A 24,637-nucleotide genomic window follows, 5' to 3' on the forward strand; every position below is an offset into this window, starting at 1 on the left:
AAGACAGGTTGCAAGGTGGCTCCTGTGAGAAGACACCAGAATCTGCCTTTATGTTGGACAGAGCCAGCTCTTATTCCAAGAAGGACCCAATAGATTTGGCAACAACTTTTTTTTTGTTTCAGTAGCTGCAATTTGCTTTTGATCTCAGAAGTAATTTTTAAAATGAATTTACAATTCCATTTATCATTTAATTCACCATTCATTCAACTTTATCATGCAAGTTGTAACTTTCATGAATTAGATAAAGCTTTTCAGGTATGTGTCTCACAGTCCCCTTTAGGGAAATAGTGTAACAATCAGTAAATGCTATTCACTACAAAACAGAAGAAGTACATATCTGAAAAGCTAGTGAGAATACCCAGAAGGTTGCAGGTTGTCTCCTCAGACTTCTCTTAGGCAACCTGCAACATCTCCGTGGTATCCCTGGCTGAAAGCAGCAACAGGGCTCAGCTGCTGCAGTGGTGCCCTGTGACCTGTTCAGGCCAGCCTGGGTCATAACACGATTACAGAGATAGGAATCCAGCTTATTCATCAGCCCTCAAAGAGCAATCCTCCTATCAATCACACAGAGTAACCTTGGTACAGCCATCTACTCTGCCCCTGGCCTTAAGCTGAAACCTGGTAGCTTCCTACACAAACCACGTACACGTTTCATGACTGTTGTCACAATACTCTGACCTTCCGTGCAAGTTCCTTTCTCTATTTCAGTTTCTCTTAATCTGATTAGTAAACACCCGTGACACCTGGCTGTAGTACCAGCTCACCCACATGATTTCAGACACAAGTTTACAATGTGAGGAGTGGAGAGAACTAAATGAAATTGAGACTGAGGAAACAAAGCAAAACCGTTTGCTGTAAGTAATGACTCGCAGGGCTTAACTACTCTCTCTTTCTAAACAGTATTTTAGTTTAAATATGACACCAAATGTAAAGTTCTGCTAATGTTATGAAGTCATCTCTTAAGACTGTAAAGAGTTTCCATTAGACTAAAAAACCAAACATTTATCTAAAATTATCTGAAAAACAAACAATTAAATACTCAGAACATAAACAGAAAATAAAATCAACATAAAATTTACTGTCTATCATAAGAAAAATATAAAAACCAAGCACAGACCATGACATCAAGACTGTAATATTTTAAATACTGACTTTAATGACTACATGGGGATAACCTTTTATATGCAACTTCAGTACTAACATGCTGCAAAAAAAACCAGTCCTTTGTAAAAAAAAAAACCGAAACAAAAAAACCCCACTAATACAAAGAAAAAACCCTCAAAACCACAGCTTCTCCATTTTCTCTTGTGTCAAATTTAATCCCACAGAAGTCAGATAACCAAATTTTCTAAAGCCTAGGAGGTTATCTGGGAAAGAAAAGCTAAATAAGAAACATCAACAGTTACAAGAGGAAGTATGAAACAGCGCAACTGCAGTTTGCAAAGGAAACTAAAAAAGGCAAAGTAAACATTACCTGCCACAGAACTACTTACTCCCTAATGAACATCAAAGATTCCAAAAAACCCCACACTCTGAATACCTTCAGGCTTCAAACAAATTCCTAGCTCAATCTAATGATACATTTTGCTATCCTGTAAAGAAAAAAAGGAACTAGATGAAGAGAGCCACATGCTGAAGATAACACACAATACTGTTCCTGCACCCTGACTGAAGAACTTCATCTCCCTTTTCATCTCTTTTTCTTTTCACAGAACTTTTTCATTTTGCCTTCCCAGCGCAATCCCAGTTGCGAGGCAGATGCCTTGTTGGAATTTTTTTCATATTTAAAAACTGTCAGCCAAAACATCCAGCTCAGTAAACAAATATTCTCCTAAAAAGGGACTACAAATGGCCAATCAACAGGAACAAAAGCAAGGAGAGGCAGGCGATTAATTTTCAGCAGCAAGAGCCAAGAAGTAGCCACTGCTGTGGCACAGTCCAGGGCTGCTCGCTCCCTGCTCCAGGCACACAAGCCTGGCGAGAGCAGCAGGCAGGGGAGGAAGGCTGGTAGCAAACACCACTCCTGCTGCACATGCTACCACCCTGGTTAAAGGGGACTTGTGCAACACCAGAGGCTCACCTGCCCTTTGATATAAGGACGTGTATTGAAACAAAGAACCTGCTCAGTTGACAAGTTAAGCCTAGAGGACTTACACCCTTTACCGCTGCCACGTTGCACAGGTGATCAAAAGAAAGCCGAGACAAAACCAAGACAAAAGGCAACATGAACAAAACAAAGTTATCCTTTGCTTTGGTCAACGGTGTAACTAAAAGTGGCTGGCTACACGTTTTTCAATCCCCAATTGATCGTGTCTGCTTGAAGACTGGTAATCCCACCTTTCTCCTCCCTGACCAACCCTATTCAGGAGCTAGGCAGAGAAAGGACATTCTTCCTGCAGAGAGGCAGAACTTCCTGCCAGCAGTGCCACCTGCATGATCATGTCACAACTTCTCTTGCAGAGCATGCAAGAAAGTTTCCATTTCCTGTGCAGGCACTTGTGTGGTTAATGCAGCTCCAGCAGTACCGAGCAGGCTCTGCCCCACAGCAGTGCACTGACACAAGGACAGGAGAACAGGACAAAATCTTCTTTGTAAAGACATGTGGGTAACATTGTAAAGAATAAATATTTTTAATTTAACTCATTTAATTAAGCAAGAGAAAAAACTGTGACCCTTACCCCTGATTCTACTAAATTAATTAGCCCAGTTTTAAGTACTCGTTCATGTTTTTGAAGTAAGCATCTGCCCCATTCTCAGATGACAACTTCAGTCCAGGATATTTTAATGTTTGCTGACCCACAGAAGTGCTGTCTCATTTTTCATGCAGAAAGAAGGAAGTCTCCTGACATTTTGAACATCACCTCAGTGGACAAGGACAATGCATGGAAAATATGCTCAGCAATCCCACTTGAATTTAGATGCTTATGTCTCCAGTGTACTTCTAAGGTAAAATTTTTCTATAATCATTCCACTCTTGGCCATGTTTTTAGCAAAGGTCAGCTGGCTAAAAGGGTCTTTCGTCCTGAAAATGTACAAATATTTGCATTATTAACCTAAGCTTATTTGAAAACACAAAAACTTTTGGAAAGTACATTAAAATTATGTTTCATGTGAGATGGTCTCCTGGTGAAACAGTATAAACACTTACTTGTATTAAATTAGTACTCACATATCATTCTCAGTATTATAGTTTTCCAGCAAGGTATGTTGGAGATTTTCTCCCGTTCTCCAACAGTCAACTTCAGATCTTTGATTATAATGTTTTAAGTAATTGCACCTAAGAAAATGAATGCCTGTCTTTTAAAAAACAGAGCTTTTCAGAAAGACCACAATGACAAAAGAGCCTGTAAATGAGATTACTAAAAGAAGACATCCTCCAAAAAGAAGTAGTCATGGGCAAATAAGGAAATCATAGAAGCACTCTCAAACTGAATGTAAAAATCAAAAACCAGGAGATCTGCAGTAACAATTTTTCTAAATGCCTAAAAACCAATATATTTTTTCAAACACATTGAAAGCAAAAAGCTTGTCTTAATTCTGCTGTGAACCTCCTCTCTCAAAATGACAAAGAAACTGACAAACATGGGGAGAGGGAGAACAAAAATAACCCAAACCATGAGTTTTGTGAAGAGATACCTCAGGATCCAAGTCATTTAATATACTACAGCTGCTGTTTGGTGGACAAATAGGTTTGTTAGCAACCTAATTGGTATAGACTACCCAAATTTTCAACAAGATCTACCAATGCTCAACACCAAAGGTGCTTGGTAAAAAAACAACTGACATGAGATGAGGACAAGCCAAACTTCCAGAGCAGCAACTGTTTAGAATTAAAGGAAATAGGAATTAACTCCAAAATGTCCATTTTGCCATTCAAGGGAAGTCATCAGGAATCAGTTCTGCCATCTGTGCAGCTCACTGCATCCTACACTGTCATGAAAGAATGCGGTTGGTAAAGTGACAAAGTTCACTGATGATATAAGATGTTCAAGAAAGCAAAATGAAAACTAGATGTGGAGAGTTCACACAACTTCACAAATTCTAACTGCCCATTAAGAGAGCAGATGAAATATATATATACACGTAAAGGCATAAAGCAATGCACATAAAAAAATTTTTGTAAATTTACATATATAATGTGAGTCTCTGAATCAACCATGATCATGGTAGACAAAATACATGCTGCAGTTTTAAGAGTTTTCTTGAACTATCTTTGAATATTCAGGAGCTACCCGGATATCAAACCACTGAGGACAGAGTAAAAACAGCACAAAAGGCATTATTATACCAAAATGGAAGTTCATAGTACATCTGCATTTTGTTCTTTGTGTATTAAAAAGTTAAAAGAGGGATATAAGAAGGCAACTAGGTTGACCTCAACTATGGAAGCACTTCCTAAGGGGGTGTGATTAAATATGCATATGCTAATGTTCTTCAAGCTCAAAAAGAAGTGACTGATGTAAAGCAAGAGAGGTCTACACTCCGTAAGAACAGAGGAAATAAACACAGAATGATTGATTATTTTCTCATACTATTAAAATGCCAAATTAAATCATGAGGATGCAAGTTTAATTAAAAACTCTGCTTTTTATCTTAAACACCACATAGGTAAGATGTGAAATTTATGTTTGCATAGATGCTAACAAATTCTAATTAATGAGAAGGATATTCACGACATCTGTGTTTTTAATAGTTTATCATCCTCAGCTCAGAAAATTTCTGAGCAGCAGACTGTTGAAATAGTACCATGGTTAAGTTTTCCTGTTAATGTTCTCCCCAAGACAGATGCTATTGATCAATGATTGTTAAAGAGCAGGATACAGGCTTAAGAGAACTTGTGATTTGACTCAGTGGTGGCAATTTCTGGAGAAAAATTTGACTATCTAGACAAGTTTTGAGAATATCTAGAGCAAGTAAACTTTTTACTGTTTCAATCATAGCACACTTTTCCACCCACAATGTGAATTTCAATTCCTAACCATTCACTTTTCTCATTATCATGTTCACATAAGCCAGGGAGTCTCAGAAGCTCTATGTTAATGCAGCTACAAAAATGGATAACAGGATAGAATTAATAGCAGGATAACTAGGACAGACCCAGTACAATTTAGAGGGACATACACTGTCTGTCAGAACAAACTACCCACAACAAATTGTGAATAATACATTTATTTCTGCAAAATATAAGCAGCTTTTATAGAAAAGGTTGTTATCTAAGTCTTCTGGAGGTCTTGCTACAAGCACTGAAGCATTTAAGAGCCATCCACACAGACTTGGTATCAGTCAACTCTAGGCCCTTCAAGAAAGGTACAGGGTAAAACAGAAGGATGGAACGTTTGGTGGAAAGTACTATCTAAATGTTCTGCTCAAAGTCTGAGCAGAAATTAATAAAATTTCTTTATAAAATACTGCTCATTTTAATTTTAAGTTTAATACTGCTGAAGTTTTTAAACATTGCTTACCTGTTCTTCAGCTGAAAGTTTTCTGACTCTAACATTTTGGAGCAATAACATGATGCTTCAACTCATTAAGTACTAAACTATACCTGGTCCCTAGCAGATCCTGGAGCATGATCATAAACTTTCATTATCTACCTTTGGCTCTATACTTCTTCATCTCATCCAATTTTTTGGAAAGCAACATCCAAGAAGCACAACCCATTACATCCATGTATCATATGCACTTGAGGAGCACATCTATTATTCTGCTGTACATTTTAATTTTTCTACATAAACTATCTCTTCAACATATTGTTGCATTCCATTTTGTTAACTCCATTATTAATAAAAAGAAGAAAAAATGCTTTAAAAACTGCACACAAAGTATGAAGTAGGGCTTCTTCAAACTCAGTCAAAAGCTTCCTAAGAATGGTCAAAATTGTTGAAATGATTAATCCACAAAATAAAAGCCCAATACAAACAAACCCATTGATTACAGGAAGCCTGTTTGAGACTACAATGTTCTTTGTCAGTCAAATAAACCAAAGCTCATGAACCATTTGAAGATCTTCCCTCTCACTAGTGGGACATTGGAAATAGAAGCCTTTGAGTGTCCCTTCCAACTCAAACCATTCCATGATTCTATACCACCCCAAACTTACCAACTGTCTTTAAGTTTCAGGAAAGAAGTGACATGCCTGGGTCAACTCTTTATGCATCAGCTGAATTAAAATTAAATGCCCATATTGATGAAGAAAGAGCACTGGTTGTCTATATCCTGCATGCGCATTGCTTAGTGGGCCAGAAACCACAGCACAGACACAGAAAACCAGCAGCTCCACTCAGTCTCATACTGAGGTGTGTGTACACTTTTTGTACCGGTGTGTGAATATACCCTGACACACAGAGGGTGAAAAGTAAGGTTAGTACAGAACACAGAAGCCCAGTTGCAGGCTCCATTCACATCTTAATTGCTACCACATGTAAGACACATCCCTGAATGACCAGCTGTCTCTGCAGACTTCCATTTTAATTTATCCCAGCCCAGCTTCCCAAAAGGCTGAGTAGTGCTCAGTGAACTGCTTTTTAAAACACTTTCAGTCTACTTTCAATATAAACTTCTAGGCTTGCATGTTTTTCCTTCCCATTAAAACTACGTGCTACTCAAATCCTGCATTGAAAACAGACATCTTAAATTTTCTTTTGCCATTTTATGAGACTCTACTATAACTCAGAATTTTGCAATATGAATTAATTTACCTGGGGCCCTGTCAAAAACACTATGATGACCTATCAGAGTTAAGATCTTCCATTAAGGTTAAGTGTCCAGTACACCAGACTTTTGTTTAGTTTTCTATGGTCAATTAATGCATTCAGTTGCCTTCCCATGGAGGCCTCAGTACTCTCTTCATTCAGCTAGGCTACTCAGCTTCAAGGCAAGTTCTCAGAAATTAAGAAATTTCAATTATTGGTCATGTGGAAAACACACTACATGATTTTTTGATTACCTCAGAAAAAATTCATTAACTGGACAGGGACAAACCCACTTCTCTAGCATTCAGCTGACCAAGAGATATAAATTACTTTTTCCTGCAACTGCTTTCACAGACAGGAAACAACACTAAAAAGACTTTCAGCATGTATAAGCAATAGTTAAAAATTCACACTACTAAACCCTAGTATTTTATACATTTAACTCATCTACAGCTGTTTTGCGAGTGATCTAATCTTTATTTAAAAACTCGCAATCGTGGTCAGGCTTTAACTACATTTGTAAATTCTTCCAGCAGAAGCACCATAAACTCTCCAAATGGTGGAATTATTCAGCAGGTTGGTATTCAGTCCAGTCCATAATGACAGGGAAGTCCTTCAAGCACTACACCCACTGCCATACAGGGATCACTAACACCATGTAGGGTGTTTCTTGCACCTAATAACATTCACTACAGGTGCATCTGCTTACTTTTAAAGCCTCAGGCCAAGCTCCAGCTCTACTTAACGATGAACAAAGTTCAGGTTTTCTTCCTCTACCACCAGATTATAGGTTTGTTTTAAATTAGAGAGTCATATAGCAACTTGATGAGAGAACGATACTCCAAGATATCCTGTTGAGTAAGTCTAAAGCACAGCCTTCTGTTTTAACTTTTGGCACATGGACAAAGGTCCAGGTGCATGTTTACAGCAGGCAAAATCACTATCAGAGAAGAGGCATCCATCCAGATATCTTTGTACACATCGTACATGTGCTTTCAGCATACTTCAACTACAAGCAAAATGTCATCACTCCACCTAGTAGTTTCCCAGTTTGAGTCATGAACCAATCAATGATTTCATACCAATGCCCAAGTCTGCCATTGCTTCCCGGGTTTATAATAAGAACTGTGCTCTGTACCAGCTACATTGTATTAACTCCTCATTTCCTTTTGCTTTTCTCACAACGAACACACAAGGAGCATTTCAAAGAAACAGCTGCATTGCTATAAGAACAATCACACTATACCATGCTCACTGCAAGACAAATGAGACAGTTTTAATAAGTACTTGTCAATTTTATTGATGAGTTATCTAATGGCATACACTCATCTGGACCCAACATTACTTGTAGGAACAAGTTATATGTCATGAAGCAATTGAGATCATGACAGAAAAAAAACAAGGCAGGACAGCTCTTTACTGTTACCATCAAAAGGCAGCAATAGAGAGCAAAAAGTAAATAAAATCAAATTGAAAAGGAATACACAGAAAGGGAGAAAATTGCTTTGTATGCAACCAGGTTTGGCCTTCTACACAAACATTAAAGCTATGGAAAAATACCCGCAATTTTTAAGATTCAAAGAGACATGAATTGCTTTCATATTTACAATATGCACAATATTCACTGATTCATTTTAAAGGAAGCTGCTTTGCTGCAACTTGTTGCCTAATTAAATAGGATGAGAAAAACAGGAAGCTGTACTAAACTACACATGAATTCAGCAAATAGAGCAGGCTTTGCTGAAGTAAAGCAACACCATTACAGCTGTTTTAACCACAGGAAAAAAATAAAATTGAAAAACCTGTCCTAGACATGGTGGAAAAAAGCAAGCAAGGAAGCATATGGAGCACTTCAAATGAAATGGGGAGACAGGGAAGGGCAGGAAGTGAATCTGAGGGTTTAAGTCAGCAGCAAAGAGCTTCATTAAACCTGCAAACTGTCAGCAAAGAAAAAATGGCATTTCTTCTCATGCTTTCTCTGCCAGTTTAAACAAGGTCTCCTTCCAAGCACTTCCTGTGAAAGCCTGGCAACAAAACTGCCACCAGAGGATTATAAACATTTTTTAAAAGGAGGATTTAGAGAGATCTAGCATCTCTTCCCTTATAACTGTACTAGTGAACAGACAATATTTGGGCACTTGGGCTTCTGGAAGTGACCCCACCCCAAAAGATTTTACTTCTCTGTATGCTTGAATCACATCACCTAAGGAATTTGGATTTTTTCCAAATCTGTCAACAGAGAGTTCTGGTATCATAACAGTGAAAAATAATGTAAGTAGGTCTTCACATCAAACAGTCTCTTCAGGCTTCTTTCATCCCTCCCTGAAAGAGACTAGAGGTGGGGGAAGAAAAAACACAACCAACCAAAGGAGCAACAAAAAAAACAAAAAAAAAAAAAAAAAAAAAAAAAAAAAAAAAAAAAAAAAAAAAAAAAAAAAAAACCACAAAACATGCCCTAAAAATTTTAAGTGCTGCAGCCCATTTTAAGCCCATTTCAAGTGCTGCAGCCATGACAATATACTAGAAAACTAAAATATATACATCCATCTGCCTTCAAAACATGCCCTAAAAATTATACCATTTTAAGTGTTGCAGCCATGACAATATACTAGAAAACTAAAATATATACATCCATCTGCCTTGCAAAAGAATCAAAATTTTATTGTTTAGCCCAAGTAGCTTTTCCCAAATAAAATAATAAAAGCTTAATTTTGTCAAAGTCTCATATGAAGAACAATTGCAAAGAAATCAAAGCATCATTTATAAGGTTTGGAAAATGTAGTGTGTGAGACCAGTTTTACAGTAAAAACAAACAGCTTTGTCAAAACACTTAAGGCAACTTCATTCAACTTTCTATTTCTAGTTAGTAATAAATTCTTGTCTGCTATAAACTCATTGTCTATTTTAATACATTTCAACTTCATGAGTAACACAGATAAATACTTTTCCAAGATAAGAGATTGGATTGGACAACAGACATAGACTATATCACTTGCATTGTCATAGCATTAGCACTCTTCATTTAATGATTTTCCCCATAATTCTGACATTTAGCGAGGCAAGAAAAATACAAAGCCAAAACACGACCAACAACATCCGTGTATCTTAGATTTAAGCTACCTCCTTAAAAATTCTCAGTTAAAAGTCATCTATTCCCGCTGATTTCACAAACACCATCACCATTGTATATTACATTATTAAGAACACAGGGATGGACCATCGTGGTCCTGCTTACTTACAACATGGCACAGCCTGGCACAATTTTCACACTCTGTTATACTCATCCTGGCATCATTCAACTTTATTAAAATTCAACAGTTTCATAAATTGACAATTAACAAACAGTTTTTGAAGGTTGTAAACAGGCACGCTGTCATCACTGAACAAAAGCATCCTAAGTTGCTTTTAACATCACCATTACATTTTTCTAACAGCTTTTTCTTACTACACGCTGCATGAAACAGCTCAATTACTTTCATTGTGTGGTACTTTCAAGCCTATGACATTGACATGTAGAGTATTAATTAAAATGGTTTTGCTTGTTTTGCATGAGCATTGCATTCATGTAGTTTGATTGTCATGTGTTTTTTATGTCACCAGCCTTGACTTCCGTAAGGCCACACACAACATCCTTGTCACTCATTAGAGAGACACAGGTTTGATGGATACAGGTTGATGACAAGGAATTGGCTTGATGACCACATCCAAAGAGTTTGAATCAATGGCTCAACTTCCTGCACCTGGGTCCAGGCAACTCCCCCTGTATCAGAAGGCTGGGGGATGAATGGATTGAGAGAAGCAGTGTCAAGAAGCCCTTGAAGATTCTGGTCGTCAAAAAAACACAACCAACTAAAAAACCAGAAACCAGACACGAGCCAGCAATGTGCAGTTGCCAGCTGCACCCTTGGCTGCACAAAGAAAAGTGTGGCCAGCAGGTTGCAGGAGGTGAGGCCCTGCCTGCAGTGCTGTGTCCAGCTCTGGGTCCCCAACAGAAGAGGGACACGGAGCTGCTGGAGCGAGTCCAGAGGAGGGTCACAAAGATGATCAGAGGGCTGGAGCACCTCTCCTATAAAAGCAGTCTGAGGGCACTGAGCTTGTTAAGTCTGGAGAATAGAAGGCTCCAGGGAAACCTTATAGAACCTTCCAGTACCTACAGGAGGCTTCAACAGAGCTGGGAAGAGACTTTTTCCAACAAGAGTGTGTAGTGACAAAGGGGAATGGCTTCAAACTGAAATATAGTAGGTTTAGATTAGCCATTAGGAAAAAAATTTCCCCATATTCAATGATGTTAAAAAAATCAAGTTTTTAAAGCCTAACCAAAATAGGATATCTATTGTGCAGTCTCACAAGAAGACAACTCTCCCATCAAACAAAATGTGCTATATTTTATTCTTTCCTGCTTCCCCCATCCCTAGTAAGTTTTTCTGAAAACTACAGAAAAGCTTAAATTTTGTATTAAGGACACTTCTTGAGGTGTCTTTCCCTCTTCAGTCCAAAATTCTTCTTTGAAAATCAAAAAAAATCAAAATATCATTTACTTGAAAAGTAAAATATATTACAAGAAGAAAGGAAATTAGTGTAGTAAATTCAAGGTGGGAGCTCTAGAATTCAAATCACCTTCCTACAAAGAAAAGTTAATAATAAAAATTAACCCAGCAGAGACATAGTCCAGCTGTAATATAGTTAAAACTTTACAGAATAAGTTAGCTAACTTTCTAGAAGTACAGATTGATCATTTAAAAATAATTATATAATTTTCCAACATTCAATAATTATTCAAACTATTCCTAAAAAATCACACAAAGCCCCAAATATGATAAGCTTTTTCAACTACACTTTTGCAGAAGTGCGAGTAGTATCGCATTTTCTCTATTAAAGCAGTCTTGCACTGAAGGAAAAAAAAAATATCAATTTTCTTACACTGTTTTTTTTAGGTTTAAATGTGCTGTTTTTCCAAGAATAAGCTCACTGTAAACTCCTACCTGAAAACACAAAAACACATTCATGAAACTAAACAACCACTTTACTCTGCCTCCTTATGTTCTAGAAGATTAAATCATGCAGTCCAAACAATTTTAAGGAGCCTACTTCTGCAGTCAAGTGGAGTTTTGAATGTCTCTGAGGACAAGAGGTTTCACATTCTCTCTGAGCACTTGTTCACCAGACTCATGGTTCAAAACAAACAAGCCCCCAAAATAATAATTAATAATAATAATAAACCACAAATACACCTGCTCAAAACCTTCTCAAAAGTAATCAGAATTTCTACTCTATCAGTTTTCTCCCTTTACACATACTACATAGTTGGAGAAATCAATATGACCTTCCCTTAGTCTCTTGTCTGAGGCTGAAGAAGCCTAGTTTTCCCTCATTAAGTGATGTGCTTTAGGCTCTTAATCATCTTGGTGATCCTCACCTGGACTTGTGGCAGTCTAATATCTTTCATGTATTGGTGAACCCCAAACACAGTACTTTAGATGTGGTCTCACAGCTCCTGATAGAGAGGAGGAACCACTATTTTCTGGCTGCAACTTTACTCACACAGCCCAGTACGTGGCTGGCCTTTGTCACTGTGAACCCACACTCAACAGCTCATCCACCTGAGTCCAAGGTTCTTCCTTAGAAAACTGTCTTCTGGCCAGCCTGTACTGCTGCACATGGCAACTCCATCCATCCCTCGGGCAGGATTTCATATTTCTCTTCAATGAGTCACACCAGGCTCCTCCTGTATCAGGCCACTTCTCCAGGTCCCACTGAAGGGTGACTGCTGCCAGCACGTTGAACAACTTGGTATTGTCCAAATAAACTTGATGAGATCACACTTAAGCCCACCATCCACACAACTGAAAGATACCAAATAGCTCTAATCCCAAAACTGATCCTGGAAGGCACTGGTGCCACTTGCAGCCTGATGCCAGCTGGCCTTTGCTTCATTGACCCCCAGCCTCTGGGCTCGGCAACCCAGTCCATGTCCCACCCACCCTGCAGATCCCTAACCTGGTCCATCTCTCACCAGCTTGGACACAAGGCTCCCAGAGCACACCATGTCTAAGGTCTCACAGTCCTACAGACACTTCTTTAGCAGGAAGGTACTTCCAGCACCATACTGATTTTTAGCTCTTAACCAAGAGAAAACCAAGAAATTAAAAGACTCTACTGGCATCGTAAGTTTCTATTTCTGCATCAGAAAGTTTTATATTTCTTCTCTTAAGAAATGTAACAAGCAGGATAAAACAAGAAAGGTCAAGATAGAGGTGGCTATTTAAAAGAAAGAACAAGCATACATTTTCCAGCTTAACCACAGCAACAGCACAACTTTAGGCCTCTCTTTTCACCACTGACTAAAAGAGACAAGGCCACATCTACCCACATGCACATCTATGTTTGTGAAGGGGGAAATGGAATAATTACATTTTGTTGCTTTTTCACAAGATCATTAAAGGATCCATAATCACCACAATCAAGCCCACTGTACTCCAAAATCTTACTTGTCACAATGCTTATACAAAAGCTCAGCATTAGCCCAATGATAGTGATATTTACAACCCATTACGTATAGTTATAGATAAATAACACAGCTCAACACTCTCTCTTTAGAAATATAAAATAAATGTTTGTTGCACTTCTCAGCAGGGAGTGGACTTCCAGCTGCACTCCCTCAGGAAAGGAAACATGCTATTATCTCAGGGGTTTTCCTTTGCACTCACCAGTAAACTTTAGACCTCTTGGCCAGTATCAAACAAACCTGGTTGAACAGTCTCTAAGAGAAGTATGAAAATATGCTACTAACTGGACTCTGAGAAGTCTCCCATGAGATACAAAAATGCTATTAGTTGAGAGCCCTTTTTTATAGAACATGCTTATATTGCCTACCTTTGCACTTGAAACAATACTGATAATTAGCATTCTCAGCTTGATTCTGCCTAATGGTTTTATTGCAAGGCACTATTCCATTCAAAATGAGATGCTATGATCTTTCTTACAATTATCCTCTGTAAATTTGCTTCACATCTGCTGTTTAAAATTATTAACAATTATTTTATTCGTATTGTCACAAATCACAAAGGAAAATTGAGTTTTACTCTTCGTAGTAAGAAACATACTGGAAATGAAATTAACCAATCTCATTCTGTTCTGAATCATTCACGTGCACTCCTTCAGTGACACCCTGCTGAAATACAAACATGGCTTTGTGGGTTGTTTCCCCCTCTCTGTTTTCTTCAAAGTACTTTTTTATTGCTTTTTAACTACGGAAGGTGCCTCCACAGGACTCAAACCTAAACATTAAACTCAGCTTTAAGTTGTGTCACTTTAAGTGTCTCCCCTCCATCAGGGCCAAGTTCCCATGACTACATGGTACACACTCTGTCAGGGTTTATCTGCACAGCATACTGAACAGGGTGCACCAAAGAGCACTTTCACAGCTTCCTAACTGATGAGTAAACATGAAGAAGCCTGTTGGGAGTTCAAAACAAGAAGCAGTACTTCTCAAAAAAACATAGAAGGTACCAAATGCAGTAATTACTTTAAAAATATGCCTAAAATGAATACAAATTCTCAAAAGGCAAAGCTAATTCATCTGCCATGACTGAAACTTTGAGCCACCAGTGAGTGTTTCTTATTTTTCCTCATATCAGTCACATTTAAGTAAAAGGAGATTGCCTGCTTATTACAGACAAATGCTTTGACTGCTATCAAATGAAGGGGAAAACTGATTACACACTAAATGAATAAATACTGTAGCATGCAAATATAAAAACATCCTCAGCTGCATTTTAAATACAATACACTGCTGTCAACTCCACCTGTATCACATTTTCAGTATTGTGATCCAGAGTCACCCATGTGCTCTCACTGTGGCCTCTGTTTTTCAGAATGCTCACATGCCCATCTTTACATCTCTGTTGCAATTTGTCATTCAACTCAAAAGCAGCAACAATTATCCTGAGTTTTATTAACTACACAAATAAATTTTTCTTATCCGTTATTTTTAGGACGGTTTGCTATCAAAAGCATATTTCCTCAAAAACTAAAGATTGCTCATGGTCTGTTACATAAAAAAACAGCTCGGAAGTACAAAGCTCTCTATGATGCAAGACTGCTTCTAACTGACATAAGTAATAGTTTACAAGGTTAGGAAAAGCTGGGTTTGTCTAATGCTGCTGGAGTTCCCTGGATTCACCTCCTAAAAATAAAAATATATTTTAATAAAAAAAATTGAGAAATGCAATGATTAGAATGTTACCATTTATTTGTTGCAATTATATAGAAGTGATGCTTCAAAAAAAATTAAGTGACAGAAGTTTTCTATTTTCTTGATGCACACACAAGATAGATCCCACCCATTATCACAGCCCAAGCTAATGAACAAAATCTATGTATAATACCAGCAAAAGCTGATTCAGAATGGAAGTGCTCCTGTTCTAATGCATGGTTTCACCTGCCTCCCTTGATAGAATACTTTGTCAATGGAAAAGGATCTTGCGGTAGAAAAGTGTATGAAACCACCACAGAAGATCTGATGTTATACCAGTTTCAGTGCTACACAAGTTTCAACAAAATTATAGGGAGGAAAAATGCTGTCCCCTCATCCTCATGCCAAAAGTCCTTCCTCACAGTAGAATAAGAAATAAATGCATAAACTGAAGCCCACAGGGAAAGCTACATATGGGAAACTGTGAAAATGATTCATACACAACACATTTTGAAATAAAAAATTTTAAAAAGGCAAAACAAAAAAAGTAACAACCCCATACTTTCCCCTTTCCCATCTCTAATCTTAGAGATGTATCCATGACATGAAGAAGAACATGAGAAGTCTTCTTCTTTCAAGCTATGTTAGATTACACCAGACTTGCACCAAGAACAACAAAATGTGTATGAGGCTGAGCAGGAGCCAGACAGTTATTCCTTTACTGATGTATATGCACACATCTGTTTTAGGACCAGCACAGACTGACAGACTGCTGTACTCAGGCAGATCAGCACAGTGAGAAACAAAATGAGCAACAATCATTGCAGGAGTAGTGTTGGTTTGGTTTTTTTTAAATTAAAAACGAAAACATAACAAAACCAAAACCTGAAAGCAAAATGCAAACATATCTGCAACCAACCTAACTGTCAGAAAGCACTTTGTTTTACACTCAAGTGTAAAAGAAAGAAAGAAATAACATTAATGATTAAAGATGTTCAAGTATTACAGAAGTACAACAGTAAAACAGGCATTAAACTGCAAAATCAGCACCATCACAACTGAAGCTATTCTTTATTTTATCATCAGCGTCTAGCTGTCCCTTCATATCTACCAGCCTGACTAAAGAGAATTTAAATATTTAAGCTTAATCTCTGTCTCCAGACAGTCCTGCACAACATCTGCTACTTTAAGAGAACGACTCAGAACTGCCTGGTCATGATAACTGAGCTATCCCTTGAGTGCAAAGATGTCCTTTCAGCTGGAGCTGGGATACAGCAGAATGATAATCAAGTCAGTCTTGTGGTGATCCCACATGTGCACTACTTATTCTCAGACCAGATGTCATCATTCTCTAAAAATTCCAGCTAGCTCACAAAGTAATATTAATTCAATGATTAAAATCAACTTTTCAAAATCTATTTGAGTAATACAACTCATGGAGCTTCTGTGGATATAAAAGCATGTCTGGTCAAAACAAAGCAGAGGCTGTATTTTAACAAACTGTATCAGCGATCTGTCTGTATTTAACACTTAGGCTTTTTACGTTAAAAAAGTAATTAGCCATCCATTTACATATGCAATAATTCCCTCTTCATATGATCATTACAGATTCATATAATGTTTTGGGTCAGAAGAATCCTTAAAGAGCATCAAGTTCCACCCCCTGCCACGGGCAGGGACATCTTCCACTAGACCACACTGCTCCAGGTGCCATCCAGCCTGGCCTTGAACACTTCCAGGGATGGGGCACCCACAGCTCCTCGGGGCAGCCTGTTCCAGTGTCTCACCACTCTCACAGTAAAGAATTTCTTCCCTCTATCTAATTCAGTTTAAAGCCATTTCCCTCTTGTCCTGACACTCCACACCCTTGTAAAATGTCCCTCTCCAACTCCTCTGTAACCACCTTTAGCCTGGGAGGCTGCTCTAAGGTCTCCCCAGAGCCTTCTCTTCTACAAGTTGAAAAGTCCAACTCTCTCAGCTCTTCTAAAGAGGAAAGGTGTTGGATTATAAAAGAAATCTCCCACCTGCATGCAGAAATATGTTAAAAATATATTTTTTTGCATGGATGTAAGATTATGCTGAGGAACTCAACAGAAAGGAGTACAGATTGCAAATCCTCTCAAATTCGACCTATAGTACAATATAATGGTTGTTTCTCCCTCTAAGAGTTTGAGAAAAAGCCCTATTATTTTAGCAATAGAATGAACTTTAACATGTGTGTTTTCTTGGAGGCAATAACATAACACTCATGCTCTAAAAAAACATTATAGAACAATCTTGCAGCTTTTGGTAATTACTGTTAAAGATGCCTAAGCCTGGCTAGAAACGTGGCAGGTTTGGGTTTTTTTTAATCTGGTGTGACTGGATGATAAAAATCTAAGATTGGTCACTTAAAAGGAAAAAAACAAAAACCACAAACTTCCAAATCCCCCTAAGTTTCAGTAGTTTTAAACAATGTAGCATGAAACCTTCATAATTCAATAAACTGCTATAGAGTAGCAAGTTCTTACTACTGTCTTTGATTAATATTATGACAGGTTTAAAAAAAGTTTGGGTGGAGAATTTTCTTTTGTCTTTTTTTTTTTTTTTTTTTTTTTTTTTTTTTTTTTTTTTTTTTTTTTTGTTTGTTTTGTTGTTTTTTTTCTTTTAATAAGTTGAGAACAGAGGAGTACTGTGGAGGAGCACTTCCATGGTTCTCATTTTGTGAGGTATGCCTTTGTGTTTTGTTAGGCCTTCCACTGAAAACTTATTGAATGCAAACTCATCAGAATCAGTAAACATGGCTACTCTGATTTTTCAGTTGAAACTTGTTCCAAAATTGCATCTAATTGGATCCAAAATCTCCTCTGAAAATTATTTAAATAGGAAAACGAGTGGTAACTAGGAGATAATATGTAGCAATTCATCCAGCTGAACAGACTGCCCCTCGACTGATGGACAAGCAAGTGAGGAAAATCAGCCAATGAGTCTATCACCTCTTATTATTTCCAAAAACTTGCTAGTTGTGATGCAGGAACAGTAAGTTCACAATTTTTTAATAATGTCAGGGAACTAGGTAAATACATCTGCACACAAAACCATTTCTTTTTTGTCACATTCTTTATGAAAAGGTGTTCCTTATCTAGCCACTGATCTGAGCTACAGCAGGAATTACACCAGACTCAGGCTGGGAAACAGAGCTAACTTTCATTAAATCTGTTTAATTTCACTTCCATTTCTGTTCAGAAAACAGTTCCAGTTTGCAACGTTGCTTAGAATAAAGAAAATAACTAGTTAAACCACAAACTAGCTTATAGGGGCTGAGGTAGGTGCAGGTTGTGCTGAATTAAATTAACTGAAAAATAACGACCTAAGATACTTCAGGCAGCAGCGCCATAACAGCACGGAGCCTGACATTGCCTGCAAAAGCCCAGGGAGAGCTCCAGCCCAGATGCAAGATCCAATTAAAAATCAAACAGCTGCAAGGATGGAACCATCCCCTTTGCCTTAACACAGCAGGCTGAACACTGAAGTTCAGGAGATGCTTGAGGAGTTCTTAGGTCATCCACAACACATAAACAACAGCAGCAGGAGCTACAGAACACCCACTTCAACCAATGGTTTTAATCCCGTGTTTCACAGAACTCACTGCTTTAGGTAAGCAGGTGTATAGAAAGCAACCCAGCTTGAAAGCAGCAGCAGCAAAACTCGGTCTTCACTGTAATTGTAGCTTGCATGCACAAAGACTCCAAAAGAGCCTTTTGCTAGCCACATCCTGACTGCATTTCCCCATGCAAATTATTAACTATAAATTTGGGAGAGTTGCAGATTTTTTGCACATGTAACAGTAGAGCCTGTTTAAATCTTGCTTCCCACCAAATAAAGCTTTTTTGTATTTACAGATAATAAAAAAATAATGCAAAACAAGCCCAGCTTAAACTGCAATCAGTTCAAATAGGGCACATAAAACAGTTACACAAACAAAAGAAATTCAAAGAAGAGCAACACAAGCAACAGAAGTACCCACCATTCTTTATTCCCCGATTTATTGTCAAATCTGACATAAAAACTTCTAAAATACACACAGTCCACACAAATAGTGCAGAACACTGTGTATATCTTCTATATTTTGTTTCTCTTTGGAAAGTCATTATCACATTCAGCCTGCACTGATGTATCTCCCAAACCATGAAAGCATTACACTGTGTATTCTTACCATAGAAGCAAGTTGCCAGTGATGACAAAATACATATTATTTAACTCCATGCATGCTGTCAAGTGTACTAATAAGCATATCAACGTCTGTACCTACTCCACATAGTTAAGAACAGGGGGCAGCAATTCTGTCAAACACCAACCTAACAGGTTGATTTTTGAGAAATCTGTCAGTGGCCATGGCTTAGTTACAAGAGAAAAGAAAAACCAAACCAGTTACAGTTATGGAAAAGTTACAGATGTTAATCTAGGTTACATAACAAAAATAAAATAGATCATTCTAAACGTGAACTTACAATCACTCTAGTCAGTTGCCACAGACAATAGCGCTGTTACAGTTTTGAACATAGACAGTTTTTCTATTAAAACTTCAGCTGATCTGAATCCTGTGGGGTTATATTTCCATACCCAAGACTATCAAGCAAACACCATAATTAAATAATTAATACTCTTTCCTTGCATACCAAATGTTTTGCTGATGCCAACACATTCAGCATAACTAAAAGACTCTATTAAATCCATCTCCTAGATAACACGCTGGGTCCTGAAGAATCGACAAATACTTGATGAACTAAGTGTGTAATCCAAAACAACAACTAACTGCAGCCTCTGCAACAATAGCAAAAATCTGTCTTCTTTCAGTGTCCTTATGCTCGTACCTTCAAGCAAACACAGGACAAGAGAAGAGCTGTACAGTCTTGTTTTAAAGTCATTTGGAAGACATTTCCTCATAACCACTAACCTAGTCCATAGGAAATCACTCTGAAACCTCAAATAGGCAGCAGTGGACTGATATTCCTTGGAAACCAGCTCTTGAAGTTTATCCATTTTCATGCTCCTATTTCTTGACAGCAGAGAAGGGTGAACATTTAAATGACGCTCATAACAAGCATGAAAAACCCCAGCACTAAGGCTTCAAGGTTGAAGTGCTAAGACCGTATAATCTCTTCTGCTGCAATATTTTGCTCCTCTCCTTCCACCAATTCTGTTTCCATATTATTTCCCTCACTCCACATTCATCTCTTCATCCTTACCTCATTTCTTAAACCAAGTCTCCCTTGGCAGATTTCTGCAGGCAGAGTTCTGTGCTTACTTGATGTAATGAATGGCTGGGGAAAACCTCTACTAATGCTCCCAAACAAAACTCACCCTTCATCTTCCCTCTAAAAACCCCAACAATCACGCTTTTTTTTTTTTTTCTACTGCAACAACTGAAAACACCAAGAAGTACCACAGCAACATTTAAGTTCAGACAACTGCTTTACGCACTAATCTTTGAGACGCCAGAGCAGGAAAGCTTTCTGTAACTAGCTCAACACAAGGGCAAAGTCCCACAATTAAAAGACCAGATTACATGCATACCAACGCCTCTGGCTCCAGTGGATTTGGGCGGGTGGTGCTGCCCCGTCCCTGATGCTCTCTCAAAGGCATACACAAAAAGAAATTAATAAAAAGGAACAAAAAAAAAAGGGGGAAATGGTAAAAAACAGGGGATAGGGTGTGGGATGTGGAGGATTTACCTCTTCCAGCAGCGTGACCGTGTTCCTGCAGTTCTGCAAGCGGGTGGTGAAGCTGGAGGTGGTCGGGGAGTTGTAATCCTCTGTGGTCTCGGCGATGAACTCCGACACGGTGATCTGGTCCGGCATGATCCTGCCCCACCGGTAAAGCCCAGGAGAAGCCGGGCACACAGATCCGGAGAGAGAGAAAACCAAGTTTCGAAGGGAAAGGTGGGGGGAAAAAAATAAGAAAACGAAAAAAAAAAAAAAAAAAAAAAAGCAGAGGGAAGAAGATGTTAACAGCCAGCAGAGACCCGCAGCATCAAAGCACCGGAGCCGCAGAGGGAGGCTGAAGCTTCACCCTCTACATCCAGCCTCTCCCCGGCCGCCCCCTCCTCCTCCGGGCAGGAGGTGAAGGGGGAGAGGCCCCCGCACGGCGCCCCTCGCTCGGCCCTGCCGGTGGGGAGCGCTCCCGCGGCCGCCTCCGAGCAGCCCAGCTCGGCCCCGCCGCGACGCTGCGGGGAGGGCGGCGGGAGGGGAGCGGCGACCGCGCCGGGCTCAGCCCCTTTCCCCACCCGCGCCGACCCCCCCACGCCCCCAGCCCCGGCCGCTGCTCCCGCCCGCGTCGAGCACTGACTTGTGCGGGCTCGGGCTGCGCCCCCCGGGCGGGGGAGGCGGGGCCTGACGGGCACCGCTGACGGGCACGCGCCGCCCGCCGCCGCTACGCGCGACAACGAGGAAGCGGCTCCGCGCAGGCGCGGCCGGCGCTCCCCTCCCCCGGCCCCGCGGTTTCTGAGGGGGGAGGCTGCCACTCTTTCGTTTTCTTATCATAAAAAAGGGGTTTTTGGTGGAAGCTGACAAGGGCGGGGTGTGCTGGGCTGCACTGCTGTCCCTAAGCGGGAGAATGAGCTTCCCGTGCCTTCTGGCAGCGGGGAGGGACCATGCCCACGTCGGCTGCGGGTCCGCTCCCGCTTCAGGGAAGCCCCAGGGCGAGTCGGAGGGTCTCTTGCTTCTTCTTTTCCCCCTTCCTTAAGTCCGTCACAGCCGGTCGGAGCCCATCCGCCGGTGATGTAGAGCCGAGGATTCGTGCAGCCACCGCTGAGGGAGCCACCCCTCTCCGGCAGTCTTTGACTGCATAGGTTTTTACGCTCTTTAGTTAATTTTTAAGAAGTCCTGCTATGGTTTAGAGAAGCCCTTGAAGTTGCTATTGCCGATTTTGCTAGTTTTGTTCCTAAGCCTTGCCAGAGCTCAGCTGTCTCAGTGCTGCCGTGGCCGGGTCGCAGAGCCCAGCGCGATGTCCCAGAGCAGCGCTGGCCCGAGACCCGAACCGCGGGCTCACAGCCCTGTGTCCGCTCACAAACAGCATTTCTGAATAGTTAACATGTCCTTTATCCATTGTTGTATCATGTAACTCAGGGAACTGACAGACCCTTTTTTTTCTTTTTTCTTTTTTCTTTTCTTTTTTTTTTTTTTTTTTAAAGCTTAGGTTTGGGGTCCCATATGTTCGTTTCTAAAGAAGACTAAGTCTCAGGAGGCTCAAGTAATTGTGGTCATCTGCTGCATCAGTGTGATTTAGCCATACTGTGTGATTTCCTCCTCCTTATATTTGGGAATCTCTCCACACAAGCTGGGCCATTCAGGAATGGTAAATATTCTCAAATCTGAACAATTGAGAATGAGCAATATGGCTGTAACCATTTCAAAAGATTTTATGTTCTGTGTATAAGTACCTACCACGTTACAATGTGGTTAGGCTTGTACATGGTCTTGTATGTGATTCTAATAAAATGCCTGTGCAACTCAGAAATAGTTTACAGTATCAACTAAAAACTGCAATGTCTGAGTAAGGATAAAAAGGAGATGCCTGTTTTGAGTATACCCATAGAAAAAAGACTTCTATGCAGTTCTGTCAGCAAAAATATGACCAATACTCCTGAGCAGTGGTCCTGCCTGAACATGTTCTGTATTTCATTGCCTTAGTAGAAGCCCTCCATATGGCCATGTGATTGCTGCTGCTGCTGCTTCACGTGATCCAGCTTTCTGGCACAAAGGCTCTGAGCTCGTACAGATGATTGTTAAACGTCATGAGACTCTGAAAGGTAGAGTAGGCAAGAGGAGGAGGAAGCCAAGAAAAGAACTGTGTGGGAGTTACAGTGAAAAATGAATTTGGGCAAAAAAAATGAAGCGCTGAAGAAGCAGCGGGAGGGATAGGAAGAAAATCAGTTGATGATCGTGTTCATAGGAGCAGTGGAGGAGGAAGAGAGACTAAGAAGATAAAAATGGCTGATGGCATCAAAAGCAGTGTGGAAAGGAGAGTAAAGACCTGGCTGGGGGGTTGGGCCAGGGAAGAGCTGTTGGTAACATCCAAAACAGCTGTTTTGGCCTAGCCTGCTTGGAAACTGGATGGGTTAGGGATGTGGCCCGAGGGCCAAGCCGGGTCTCTGTGGTCATCCCCTGTAATTTCCTGCTGAATATCAATCATGGGCTGTCACACAGCTGCTCCTGGTGGTCCACGGGTCAGCCACAGTGTTCACATTAGGAAGGTTCCTGATCCCTTGCTGGCAGATTTCAAGTGAGGATAAATTCATCACACTGGCAGACAAACTGGTTTAATTAATGGGGTACTCTCACTGTTAGGGTTGAATTGTTCTTCAGGTTGAAGTTACTGAGCTTGACCATTAATCTCTGGATTGTAAAATAACCTCATCTGTTATCCCAAAAAATCCCCCCAGAAACTGAACATACTGCTGAAGACATAATTGTTTGATACTATTTTGTGCAAATTTAAACTACAAAATTGAAGAGCATATTCAACTAAGAAAGGGAGTAGACAGGCCAGGGAAACTGTAGCAGTGAAGAGTGACAGAAGTGAAGGCAGAGCAGAGAGTAAGTGCAACTAAACTTTTGTGTTTCCTCATCAGGGAAAAAAGTTGTCTTCTAAAGAGACGTATTAAATGTATAAGAAATAGAATGAATACAGAAGAATACTGGTAAATAGAGAATGGCACAATGCCTAAAAATGGAAAAGGAAGATCATAGCTGCCTTTTGGTCTGTTTTTGACAGTTCTGAAATTGTTTACTCTGCCAGAGAGAATACAGTCCTCTGTTTTGCTGCTTAGCAGCATTTCCCCTTCCCCTATTCAAATGTTAGTAAAGAAAATAGCCCTATAGGCATGATCTCTTCAGACTTGGATTATTTTCATTTAAACTCACTGGAAACAAGATCACCTAATTAATGTAATGTTAATAAAAATATACAAGCTGCCTGTAAAAATGTGCTAATGTTTAAACTAGTCAAATTATGTAAGTATTTCAAATAGCATTCAGTGATTTTCAGATTTAACCATGTTTCCTGTTTTGAATTGCGATCAGTGTCTGAGATTCAATTCTAAATTTGTAAGATGCACCTCTCTATAAATTGTCACTAACTGAAATCACTGTTTCACTTCACAAATGTCAAAGAATAATCATCAGAGTGTGAAAGTTATATTTCACAGCGTCTGCTGTAACCCTGTCTTAGTCTGTGCTAGATCCTGGGTGAGGCTGTGCCACAGCCTTTTTCTCGTGGAAGGTTTGCCAATGAAGTTATGCTTATCTCAATCCTCTTGGTATTCTGAAGTGAAATACATCTTGTCCATCCTGGATAAGCTAATGCCAGTGAGGATCATGCAAGCAGCACTGGAAATCACATCCTTACTGCTGATGCATTGCAGTCAAGGAAGTTGTGCTGTCTTGCCATCCCACCCAGTGATTCAGTCTACAGATCCACTTGATTGCCTGGCTTTTATTGTGATTGCAAACAGAAGAGTTGATTACAGCAAACTGACAATAATTTTGCAGTACTGGTGATAGTCACCATGCTTAGGGAGAGGCTAAGGATCGCAGCAATGACAAACTGCCCACACAAGTGTTGTGCAATAAACTGAATAGCAATGATAGTATTCTTCATTTTATAGTATTTTGGACAGTTTATATTTAGATTGAGGTCATCAGTTCACCCACAGGAGCTGAGCAGGAGTGAACAGGTGATGATGTTTTCATCACTGTGAACTTTGCAGCAT

The 24,637-nt window shown here is 39.6% G+C and overlaps 1 protein-coding gene across 3 annotated transcripts in view; it reads right to left on the bottom strand.

Moving 5' to 3' along the window:
- The window catches only part of ASAP1 (ArfGAP with SH3 domain, ankyrin repeat and PH domain 1), a 145,737-nt gene that overhangs the window by 95,849 nt on the left and 25,251 nt on the right, over positions 1–24,637 (bottom strand). For 2 of the 3 annotated variants that reach the window (XM_041488083.1, XM_041488081.1), the window contains exon 3: positions 20,601–20,730. In XM_041488083.1, the coding sequence (XP_041344017.1) occupies positions 20,601–20,730 (130 nt within the window). Of the gene's footprint in view, positions 1–20,600; positions 20,731–21,213; positions 21,253–24,637 lie in introns of those variants that run through there. The other variant, XM_041488082.1, reaches the window with a different exon arrangement.

Source organism: Pyrgilauda ruficollis, unplaced genomic scaffold, assembly GCF_017590135.1.
Source record: "Pyrgilauda ruficollis isolate IOZ18807 unplaced genomic scaffold, ASM1759013v1 scaffold87, whole genome shotgun sequence".
Taxonomy (NCBI): Eukaryota; Metazoa; Chordata; class Aves; order Passeriformes; family Passeridae; genus Pyrgilauda; species Pyrgilauda ruficollis.